Consider the following 12,722-nt stretch of genomic DNA (forward strand, 5'->3'; position numbering starts at 1 on the left):
TTGCGTGCAACTGCCTTGCAGTTGCATTACAGTCAGTGTGATTTACTGTACATGCACTTGATTTGCCGGCTTTTTATCTATCTATCTATCTATCTATCTATCTATCTATCTATCTATCTATCTATCTATTGATGAATATTTCCTTTAAAAATGAGTGTCACAGTGTGGTGCTCAGAGGGGTGGTGGGGCATTTGAATTTGGGAGCGGAGCCATAAACTGGATCAGTTTGGGGGGGGGATGAGGATTCATTATACTTTTCCAGAGTATTTGTGTTACCAGTAACATGGAAGCCCCTCATATTTCCATTGACAGGTGACAAACCTGAGTGGGGACTTGCTTTTTTGTAGATTGAGTAAAAGCTTTTATTGGGAACATTTTACATAACATTTTATATCACATTTATCCCGAGCTCTATGCTAAGCTCTTACATCGGGGTCTTCATCTGAATTTCCGAATGACATGTTTTTTAAGTTCATGACATTTTTTTCAAAACACTGCATGCTTTGTGTATAGTGATTTTTATAGCCTTGCTTTTTGCCACAGGTTTCTCCATAGGACTTGAAAAAAAACACCTTAAAAACTGCATGTTAAACATTTTAATAAAATAAGCAAAAAAAAATATTGCAATTATTTCCAAAAATCTGCAAAAAAACTATATGTGAAGAAATCTTAAAAGCTAATACCTGTGAATGCTCTAATACTGTTGACTAGCGTTATGTTTTTCTTGCTTTTAACTACTGAGGAGAAATCCCTCGAATACATTGTACATAAAACATTTAATTCATTTTGGAATTTCAGATTAGTTCAGCAAATTGAAGCTCTTGTATTTTCCACTATTGGTTCTGCCAGCTGTCTTGATAAATGGTGTAGTGAATTTGATCTACAACTCATATTATAACCAACTCCTAAGCATTATTCACAAAAATGTTAGCTCTCAGAAAGCAATTTATTCTCAACATTTAGGCGTTTATTTGCTAACGTTTACTTCAGGAAAGCTATATAAAAAAATGAATGCATTTAATATATTTTTACAGGTATTGAAGAGACTAGCTCATTTATGGTTTTATATTTATTTATATGTTGCCTTCAGTTCATTATTTTATATGTCTTATGATGATTAACTTTGGCATTCAGCCGTTATAAGAAGTCCTGTACAGTGTAACAGTATTATAGACTTGAGTGAGGGAAATAAGTATTTGATCCCTTGCTAATTTTGTATGTTTATGGAAGGTATCATTTTATTCAGCTTCCTATGACCTACATGCCCATGTAGACGGCTTAGAAGGGTTGATTTTACTGACAGATTCCCTTTAAGGAGTTTGACGAGCTTTGTTCTTTGCTAAATAATTATTTCTTTATGTAGGGAGTAGGGATAGTTTAGCTGTTTTCAAAGTGAGTAAGTATGGACTTCTCAATAAGGAATTAAAAAATTATTCCTTTTATGCAACCCACAACAGGTTTTTTATTCTCAAAATAAAATGTTTCTATCAAGACAACCTAAAATGATCCAATTATTTAGGGAATAGGAAAAGTTTAGTTGTTTTCAAAGTGATGAAGCAGTGGCTTGTAGCTAGCCATAAAAATATTCCTATTTTGGGAGTTTCATGTTTGTGTATATTCAAGAGAGTTCACTTCCCAAGAGCAATATTACTATATTGCTATAGCTATACAACACACTAGAAAAGCATAGGAAATGATGTCTGGTGTCTGTGGATGTCTGGCGGCCATGGCAGCGGCAGAAGCTGCACTGTATAACAAGATGATGGGCCAGGCAATAAGATAACTGGCAGTGTAAGGCCAGCAACAGCAGTCCCAGCATCAGCAGTGCAGTGGGCTGTTCCTTGGATTTGTCTAAAAGGTGCATTCAACCATCAACAATAGAAATTATGAAGACGGAAAGTAAAAGTACTTGCCTTTCATGTCCCACTTAGTCAATTTCCTTGAACGCTAGTGATGCACTACTGCAAGCAGGAAAGGTGGTGAATGGTGACACCTCTACACTAGAGGGCACTTAATTTACCACCTTCACCTCATCCACATTCTTCTTCATGGACATCTGCATAAACTCATATGAACTCTAGCATGGGAATTTTTCTGAATATTTTCTCACGCTAGAGTTCATGTGAGTTTATGCCACCAGGGGGCACAGCACCGCAAGTCAACGAAGCTGCATTACATTCCTTCATCAGTTTTTACAGCCTGGGGCAACTGCATTAGCAGGCTCCTGGTTGTAAAATGATTTAACCCCTTCAGATGGATTTACAGTGTGGGACATGACTGTAGGGTGGACAGGTATGGGATATTGTGGTTTTTTTATTTTTCCTTTTTTTAGAAGATCGAGGGTTGGCAGTTGGATTGAGCGTACAATAAAGATATTAAAGCCCCGTGTGTTTATTTATTTCATTAAAATACTTTATTCATAATGTGTGTGTTTATTTAATCCTTTATTACTAATGGATTAATAATGGATAGATGTCTTATTGACATCTCTCCATCATTAACCTGGCTTAGTGTCACCTTACATTAGCAAGGTGACATTAACCCCTTATTACTCCATATTCCACCGCTACTCGGGAGTGGGAAGAGAGTGGCTAAATGCCAGAATAGGCGCATCTTACAGATGTGTCTTTTCTGGGGTGGCTGGGGGCAGATGTTTTTAGCCAGGGGGGCCAATAACCATGGTCCCTCTCTAGGCTATTAATATCTGCCCTCAGTCACTGGCTTTCCCACTTTGGTGGAGAAAATTGTACGGGAGCCCAAGCCAGGTTTTCTGTGATTTAAACCTTTGTCAGGATGCCTCTATGCGCTGCCGCTCCTGCTGCCGCGCCTGCCACTCACCTTTCTGTTTGCCAGCATACTTACCCATCCCAGCGTGCTCCTGCGGTGTGCGCGCGCCTTCCGGTCTCTACTCCTCCAGTCTCGCCGCCAGTTCCTGGCTCCCATCGGGTGCGCATGCGCACTCCTCTCTCCAACTCCTTCTGAACACGCGCACTTCCTTCCTCTGCTCTGCAGACGCTCCGTTCCTCCTCTCCATGACTCTGGAAGATCTCAACCCAGATGTTCTGCAGCACTCAGTCTATTTAAGATATCTCCTTCCTCTGCTCCTTGCCCGATTGTCATTTGTCCTCACTTGACCCAGGTCCTTCTGTGCTTTGTTCTCTCCAGTGCGATACTCTATCTATCTTGTGTCTACGCCTTATCCTGTCAGTCCTGGTCATCCGCCATATCCTGCTTGTTCAGTGTTTCTGCCATATCCAATCTGTCCGCCATACCCTGTCCATCCTGTGTCTTCGCCATATCTTGTTTATCCTGGGTGTTCACCATATCCTGCTTGTCCAGAGTCTCCACCATATCCTGCTTGTCCTGTGTTTCCGCCATATTTAGTCTGTCTGCCATATCCTGTCCGTCCTGTGTCTCTGCCATACTCTGTCTGTCCTAGGTGTCCGCCATATCCAGTCCACTCTGTGTTTCAGTCACTGTCACTCTGACCTTTGTCTCCGCCTTAGCCACTTCCGCGTTTTTCCTCTCCTACTTCCTGTGCCCCAGTATCAGCTTCTGCGGCAATAGTCTCCCTTGGGCCTGCCCCTAACACTACCTGTATTGGGGGCTCACCCTTGGGAGGTTCGTTGTCGTGGTTCTGCGGGTTCACTTTTTGGAGATCCAAAAGATCTGACACCCTTTATTTTAATACCTAGAGCTCCCAAATTTTACATACAGACACTTCTAACATTATTAGTGAGGAATATGTAAAAATATAACAGATATGAAATTGTTTACTGTATGTAAACCATGTCTCATATCCTTTTGGGTTTGATAAGGAGATAGCAAAAGCCGGCAATAAGGAATTATATACTTAACAAAAAAGTGTGAAACAATTGAAATTATGTCTTATATTCTAGGTTCTTCAAAGTAGCCACCTTTTGCTTTGATGACTGCTCTTGGCATTCTCTTGATGAGCTTCAAGAGGTAGTCACCGGGAATGGTCTTCCAACAATCTTGAAGTAGTTCCCAGAGGTGCTTAGCACTTGTTGGCCCTTTTGCTTTCACTCTGCGGTCCAGCTCACCCCAAACCATCTCAATTGGGTTTATGTCTGGTGACTGTGGAGGCCAGGTCATCTGGCGTAGCACCCCATCACTCTTCTTCTTGGTCAACTAGCCCTTACACAGCCTGTTTGGGGTCATTGTCCTGTTGAAAAATAAATAATAGTCCAACTAAACGCAAACCGGATGGCATGGCATGCCGCTGCAAGATGCTGTGGTAGCCATGCTGGTTCATTATGCCTTCAATTTTGAATAAATCCCCAACAGTGTCACCAGCAAAGCACCCCCACACATCACACCTCCTCCTCCATGCTGCATGGTGGGAACCAGGCATGTAGAGTCCATCCGTTCACCTTTTCTGTATCGCACAAAAACACGGTGGTTGGAACCAAAGATCTCAAATTTGGACTCATCAGACCAAAGCACAGATTTTCACCTGTCTCATGTCCATTCCTTGTGTTCTTTAGCCCAAACAAGTCTCTACTGCTTGTTGCCTGTCCTTAGCAGTGGTTTCCTAGCAGCTATTTTACCATGAAGGCCTGCTGCACAAAGTCTCCTCTTAACAGTTGTTGTAGAGATGTGTCCCCTGCTAGAACTCTGTGTGGCATTGACCTGGTCTCTAATCTGAGCTGCTGTTAACCTGCGATTTCTGAGGCTGGTGACTTGGATAAACTTATCCTCAGTAGCAGAAGTGACTCTTGGTCTTCCTTTCCTGGGGCAGTCCTCATGTGAGCCAGTTTCTTTGTAGCGCTTGATGGTTTTTGCCACTGCACTTGGGGACACTTTCAAAGTTTGCCCAATTTTTCGGACTGACTGACCTTCATTTCTTAAAGTAATAATGGACAATCATTTTTCTTTTCTTTGCTGCTTTTTTCTTGCCATAATTCAAATTCTAACAGTCTATTCAGTAGGACTATCAGCTGGGTATTCACCAGACTTCTGCACAACACAACTGATGGTCCCAACCCCATTTATAAGGCAAGAAATCCCACTTATTAAACCTGACAGGGCACACCTGTGAATTGAAAACCATTCCCGGTGACTACCTCTTGAAGCTCATCAAGAGAATGCCAAGAGTATGCAAAGCAGTCATCAAAACAAGAGGTAGCTACTTTGAAGAACCTAGAATATAAGACATAATTTCAGTTGTTTCACACTTTTTGTTAAGTATATAATTCCATATGTGTTAATTCACAGTTTTGATGCCTTCAGTGTGAATGTACAATTTTCATAGTCATGAAAATACAGAAAAATCTTTAAACGAGAAAGTGTGTCCAAACATTTGGTTTGTACTGTATATATACCGTATATATATACACCTATTCTATGTGTACACATTTATTTTAGCTATTCTATTCTAACCTGTCAGCGTGATTTTACTGTACACCACACTGAATTTTTGGCTTTTCTATAGAACACCGGTGCGTATTTCTCACAAGTTACACCCATGGTCCGTGTGTAATCCGTATTTTTCTCGCCCCATAGACTTTCATTGGCGGATTTTTTGTGCAATACGCTGACAAACGCAGCATGCTGTAATTTTCTCAGCCCACAAAATACGTCTGAGAAATGTACGGGTGAGGGGAGCTGCCCCATAGAGAAACATTGGTCCGTGAGCTATGCGTTATTTCTGCGCCTCTCCCTCATCCGTAATCCTCTCTAGTGTGACCCCGGCCTTAAAGTCAGTGCTTCGTAGAGCCTCGTTTTGTGGTAAATACAGCTGCAAGTCATTTTGGATAAGTCTCTATGAAATTTTCACCTCTTGCCACTAGTTTGTTTTACCATTCCTCAAGGCAAATCTGTTCCAGCTCTTTCAAACTGGATGATTTCCTCTGGTGAACTGCAATCTTCAAATCTGACCACAGATTCTCAGTCAGATTAAGGTCTGGCTTTTGAATAGGCCACTCTAAAATATTTACATGTTTCCCCTTAAACTACTCGAGTGTTACTTTAAATTATGCTTTAGATCATTGTCTTGTTGGAAGATGAACCTCCGTCCAAGTTTCAAATCACAGACTGATACAGGTTTTGCTCAATAATATCCCTTATTTCTTACCATCCTAGACTCAGACCATTTTCCTTGGTCCCTGCTGTCAAAAAAAAATCTGCACAGCATGAAGCTGTCACCACCATGTTTCAATGTGGGGATGGTGATCTTGAGGTGATTAGCTGTGTTGATTTGACACCAGAGATCGCGCTCACATTTGTGGCCAAAAAGTTCAATTTTGAGCTCATCTGACAACAGCACATTCCTCCATACATTTCAGAAGTCTCCAACATGTCTTTTGGCAAACTCCAAACAAGCCTTGCAATATTTTTTCTGCCCACTCTTCCATAAAGACCACCTCTACGGAGTTTACAGCTTTGTGTGGTCATATGGACAGATACTCCAGTCTCTGCTTGAGAACTCTAAATCTCCTTCAGGGTTACCTTTGGTTTCTATTTTGCCTCTCTGATTAATACCCTCCATGTCTGGGCTGAGAGTTTTGGTGGGCTACCCTCCCTTGGCAGGTTTGTTTTGGTACTATGTTCTTCCATTTGATGTTAATGATTTTGATGATGCTCCGGGGAATCATCAGAGATTAGAATTTTTTTTATAACCCAATCCTGACTTCTCAACAATTTTGTCCCTGACTTGTTTGGAGATCTTCTTAGGCTGGTTTCACATTTGCGTTTTTGCGCAAAAAAATGCATGCGTTTTTTTCCCTATACTTAACATTAAACATTAACATTTTTTTGCATGCGTTTTGATGCGTTTTTGCAACGCATGTGTTTTTTCTCTGCATGCGTTGTGTTGCAGAAATGCAACATGTAGTAATTTTGGCGCAAAAAAAACCTATTGATGTCTATGTAAACGCATGCGTTTTTAAGCACATGCGTTTGCATGCGTTTTTATAGAAAAACACAAGAATACACACTGAAAAGCCACCCCCCAACCCTAACCCTAACCCTAAGGGATCCTAACCCTAACCCTAGGGATCCTAACCCTAACCCTAAGAGTTAGGGTTAGGATCCGTAGGGTTAGGGTTAGGATCTCTTAGGGTTAGGGTTAGGGTCCCTAGGGTTAGGGTTAGGGTCCCTAGGGTTAGGGTTAGAGTCCCTAGGGTTAGGGTTAGGATCCCTAGGGTTAGGGTTAGGGTTTGTGTTTTAGGGATAGGGTTAGAGTTTGTGTTTTTGGGTTAGGGTTAAGGTTAGAGTTTGTGTTAGGGTTAGAGTTTGTGTTAGAGTTTGTGTTAGAGTTTGTGTTAGAGTTTGTGTTATGGTTAGGGTTAGAGTTTGTGTTACAGTTTTGTGTTAGAGTTTGTGTTATGGTTAGGGTTAGAGTTTGTGTTACAGTTTGTGTTAGAGTTTGTGTTATGGTTAGTGTTAGAGTTTGTGTTAGAGTTTGTGTTAGGGTTAGGGTTAGAGTTTGTGTTTTAGGGTTAGGGTTAGAGTTTTTGTTTCAGGGTTAGGGTTAGAGTTTGTGTTTTAGGGTTAGGGTTAGAGTTTGTGTTTTAGGTTTAGGGTTAGGGTTAGAGTTTGTGTTTTAGGGTTAGAGTTTGTGTGTTAGGGTTAGGGTTAGAGTTTGTGTTTTAGGGTTAGAGTTTGTGTTTTAGGGTTAGGGTTAGAGTTTGTGTTTTAGGTTTAGGATTAGGGTTAGGATCCCTAGGGTTACTAGGGATCCTAACCCTAACCCTAACTCTATCCCTAACCCTAGGTATTTCTGTTTATAGTGGGTTTTCTAGTTGATTTTGATGATTGGCAGCTGTCACACACTTCTCATCATGCGTTTCAAAAACGCAAACACAGGAAAAAAACGCATGTAAACACGTCAAAACGCCGCGTTTGTGTTAAAACATGCAAAAACGCATGCGCTTAAAAGCACAGCGTTTAAACGCGTTTAAACGCGTTTAAATGCGTTTTTTCACCAAATGCGTTTAAAATGCATGCGTTTTTTTCCCTATACTTAACATTAAACATTAACATTTTTTTGCATGCGTTTTGATGCGTTTTTGCAACGCATGTGTTTTTTCTCTGCATGCGTTGTGTTGCAGAAATACAACATGTAGTAATTTTGGCGCAAAAAAAACCTATTGATGTCTATGTAAACGCATGCGTTTTTAAGCACATGCGTTTGCATGCGTTTTTATAGAAAAACACAAGAATACACACTGAAAAGCCACCCTCCAACCCTAACCCTAACCCTAAGAGATCCTAACCCTAACCCTAGGGATCCTAACCCTAACCCTAAGGGTTAGGGTTAGGATCCCTAGGGTTAGGGTTAGGATCTCTTAGGGTTAGGGTTAGGGTCCCTAGGGTTAGGGTTAGGGTCCCTAGGGTTAGGGTTAGGGTTAGAGTCCCTAGGGTTAGGGTTAGGATCCCTAGGGTTAGGGTTAGGGTTTGTGTTTTAGGGATAGGGTTAGAGTTTGTGTTTTTGGGTTAGGGTTAAGGTTAGAGTTTGTGTTAGGGTTAGAGTTTGTGTTAGAGTTTGTGTTAGAGTTTGTGTTATGGTTAGGGTTAGAGTTTGTGTTACAGTTTGTGTTAGAGTTTGTGTTATGGTTAGTGTTAGAGTTTGTGTTAGAGTTTGTGTTAGGGTTAGGGTTAGAGTTTGTGTTTTAGGGTTAGGGTTAGAGTTTGTGTTTCAGGGTTAGGGTTAGAGTTTGTGTTTTAGGGTTAGGGTTAGAGTTTGTGTTTTAGGTTTAGGGTTAGGGTTAGAGTTTGTGTTTTAGGGTTAGAGTTTGTGTTTTAGGGTTAGGGTTAGAGTTTGTGTTTTAGGTTTAGGATTAGGGTTAGGATCCCTAGGGTTACTAGGGATCCTAACCCTAACCCTAACTCTATCCCTAACCCTAGGTATTTCTGTTTATAGTGGGTTTTCTAGTTGATTTTGATGATTGGCAGCTGTCACACACTTCTCATCATGCGTTTCAAAAACGCAAACACAGGAAAAAAACGCATGTAAACACGTCAAAACGCCGCGTTTGTGTTAAAACATGCAAAAACGCATGCGCTTAAAAGCACAGCGTTTAAACGCGTTTAAACGCGTTTAAATGCGTTTTTTCACCAAATGCGTTTAAAATGCTGCGTTTTAAAACGCAAATGTGAAACCAGCCTTAGTCATCATGGTGTCGTTTGGCTAGTGGTGCTGTAACAACCCTGCCAGCTTCACTGCATGGCCTTCCATCCCCCACCTGCCTTACACATAAACTCACTCACTTCTCTGGGCCATGTTGTGACTTCTCTCTGCTTCCAGCTTCCTTGTGCCTCATGTTTCTTGCTTGCTCTGTGCATGTCTTCCATCTGTGTGCATAGGGGGGTGGCGCCGGCAACTCCTGTTTCTTATTGAGACTGTGTGTGCCTTGCTAAGGTGTCCCTGGCCAATTGCCATGAGGCTTCCTGTATTTAAGACTTCCCCACCCATTGGTGGGGGCCTGTGCAACTTACTCCCTCAGTCAGTTTTTAGCTGCTGAGGTGCCAGGCCCTGTCTCTGTGAGTCTTGTGTCCACCACCCAGTGGGGCGTTATACCTTGGTCTGTGGCCTGTGCTTGCCACCCAGTGGGGCGTTGCACCCTGGCCTGTGTCCGTGTCTCTGTGCCTTTTCCCGTTCCTGACTCTGTCTTGTGCCTAGTCCTGTTCCTGTGTCATTTTATTTCCCTGCCTTGGTTTCCTTTCCCTGCTGTGTGTACTCTGTGTCTTGCTTTGCTCTGCTCTTGGCTCTGCCCTCTGTATCTTGCTTTGCTATGCTCTCGGCTCTGCACCCTGTGACTTGTTTTGCTCTGCTCTCGACTCTTCACTCTGTCTTGCTTTGCTCTGCTCTCGGCTCTGCACTCTGTATCTACCTTTACTCTGTTTTCGGCTCTGCACTCTGTGTCTTGCTTTGCTCTGATCTTGGCTCTGCACTCTGTGTCTTACTTTGTTCTGCACTTGGCTCTGCACTCTGTGTCTTGCTTTGTTCTGCTCTTGGCTCTGTACTCTGTGTCCTGCTTTGCTCTGCTCTGGGCTCTGCACTCTGTGTCTTGCTTTGCTCGGCTCCCTGCTCTACACTCTGTGGCTTTGCCCTGCTCTTGTCTCTGCACTCTGTGACTCCGCTCTGCTCCTTGCAGCTCTGCCCTGCTCTGCCTCCTGCATTTCTTTTCTTGGCTCTGCCTCCAGCTTTTGGCTTCGCCTCCTGCATTTCTGTTCTTGGCTCCGCCTCCAGCTCTTGGCTCCACTTCCTGTGTTTCTGTTCTTGGCTCCGCCTCCAGCTCTTGGCTCCGCCTCCTGTGCTTCCGCTCTGCATCCACTCTTGCGGTCTTTCTCTACCCATTCATAAGTCCTCCTGTCTGAACAGGTTCCTACCTGTTTTCACATATCTGCCTATATACCGGTCCCTACTGGTCCTGCCAGTGTACCAAACTTGTCCGCCTGTCCTGCCAGAGTGTCAGCCTAGCCCGCCTGCCTGCCAGAGTGCCAGCCGTGCCTGCCTGCCAGTGTCCCAGCCATGCCTGAGTGTCTCTGTTGTACCCATCTGCCTGCCTGTGTCCCAGCCGTGCCCGCTTGTCTGCCAGAGTGCCAGCCATGCCCGCCTGCCTATCTATGTTCTGTTCCCCCGGTGGGATCAGCAGCCACAGCCAGACACCAGCCTGGTGTGGTACCTGGTAGCTTCCTGCCGCACAAGCCTGACCTCACCATCAGAGGCTCCAGCGAATACCAAGGAAGCTACTTAGTTACGCCCCTTCCAGGGTAGACTGGTCTGTGGCACAGTGGGGCCACACCCCCGCATGCCCGCGCCAACCAGTCTGGGCGTGAGCATGACAGGTGCCTTCTGATTAATGGTGTTGCAGCCTTCATGGCCATTCAGAAAAGGTGTGTATATATTAACAGACCATGTGACACTTAGATTGCACAGAGGTGAACTTCCTTTTACTAAGTTTGTGACTTATGAAAGTAATTGCTTGCACCAGATATTTTTAGGGACTTTTAAAGCAAATGGGGTGAATACATACAGTATGTACATACCAATTTTTAGTTATTTGCTCCCATACATTTAATTTTACCTGTATTTTTCTCACTTCACCAACTTAGAGTATTTAGTGCTAATGCATCACACACAAATTGGATTGCAAAAATATTTAAACACAGGTTATAATGTAACAAAACAGGTAGAAAGCCAAGGGGGTTGAATGCTTTTGCAAGCCATTGCATACAGTATATTTTTTATGTCATGTGAGGCATGTAATCAGATAAGAAGGGAAAAATGTAAATTGCATAACAGTAATTTATAAAAATATTAGCAAAATTACCTAACTTGTTGCAGAAGTTCATTCATGTATATATTTATTTCAGAGTCAAGATATGCAAGGAATCATCCGTATTCTTCTAGAAAAACTTATCTTCGTGCAAGAAGTTCTGTAACCAAGTTTTCATCTCCTCAGACAGAAACTGCAAAGATGTATGCTGTAGGTACACGAGTATAATTCAGCAAATTACATCTCTTTGAGCAGAATTCTTTGTTTTTCAGAGGACAACAAACAGTTGAAATGTCTGGAAAGTGTCTCAAAAAAAACTTCCATTTGCACCTAATTTGAATTTTGCCAACTGATTTTATGACCATGAACTGTGATGTGAATGTATTACATAAAAGAATGGATGCAGGTACTGTGTGAAACTTGGGGTTGAATTTTTTAACAATAGGTTCTCTGTTGTGTTTGGAAGCCACGCCCATTTAAAATTCCTTGCACATCTAAAATTCCACACTTATTTATAAAAACACACTCTTTTTTTTTTTTGCTAGATATGACCATTTTCACTCACATTTTCTTCAACCACAAAATATAAGAAAGTATCGAAGTCTTATTGCTTCCTGTCCGCCACACATTGTCCCAGTCACTTCTTAGTATGGTGGATGGTTTTAAAAGGTTTTCTGCAAGTTTTGACAATTAGAACTAAAGAAACCCTTCTCAAATTGGAAAGGATGACTTCCTATCCATCTGTCATCTAAATTGTCTGCTGCAATCTATCTCTGGCCTCAGTAACAAATGTGTGCAAAATAACAATTCACCATGACCAGACTACATATTACCTCCACATAGTGACCAAATAATACCATTTACAGGGGATAAATACCACCACAATATAAACAGATTCCATATTACCTTCACATAGTGACCAAATAATACCACATACAGGGGGGAAAATACCACTACACATTGATCAGACCAGATATTATCCTCATATAGTGATAATACCATATATTAGGGACAAATATCATCACAAATATCACCACATCATGACCGGAAACCATATTACTATCACATAGTCACCAAATACTACAATACTGATCATTATTTAAAAAAAACACAATACTAATAACACTAATATTACCATACGTGCCACCATTCTCAGGAGCTCTGTGTATAGTATACAGTGTATAGTGTATAGGTGATACAGTGACTCAGCATAGACATTATACATAGGAGCTCAGTATATAGTATATAGTGTATAGGTAATACAGGAATCACCAGTGACATTTTACACAGGAGCTCTGTATATACTATATAATGTAAGTGCACAAGTAACACAGAGACTTCTGTTGTTGAAGTGACTCATCTTCGCTTTTCTTTCAGCCAGTACATCACTTCTTCCAGCCAGGACCTGACTGCAGAAAATAGCACACAGTCATTATAGCTGATTGCATCTAGAGCACTTTCTCCACTTTTCCCCCG

At 42.1% G+C, this 12,722-nt stretch overlaps 1 protein-coding gene across 1 annotated transcript in view; it reads left to right on the top strand.

The window, feature by feature from the left end:
• CLDN16 (claudin 16) overlaps positions 1–11,474 on the top strand; it is a 179,061-nt gene extending 167,587 nt beyond the window's left edge. Inside the window, exon 5 of the mRNA XM_069768042.1 lies at positions 11,344–11,474. Coding sequence (XP_069624143.1) covers positions 11,344–11,474 — 131 coding nt within the window. The remainder of the gene's footprint in view (positions 1–11,343) is intronic.
• Positions 11,475–12,722: the final 1,248 nt, after the last annotated feature.

The sequence above is a fragment of the Ranitomeya imitator genome, chromosome 5 (genome assembly GCF_032444005.1).
Source record: "Ranitomeya imitator isolate aRanImi1 chromosome 5, aRanImi1.pri, whole genome shotgun sequence".
Classification (NCBI taxonomy): Eukaryota; Metazoa; Chordata; class Amphibia; order Anura; family Dendrobatidae; genus Ranitomeya; species Ranitomeya imitator.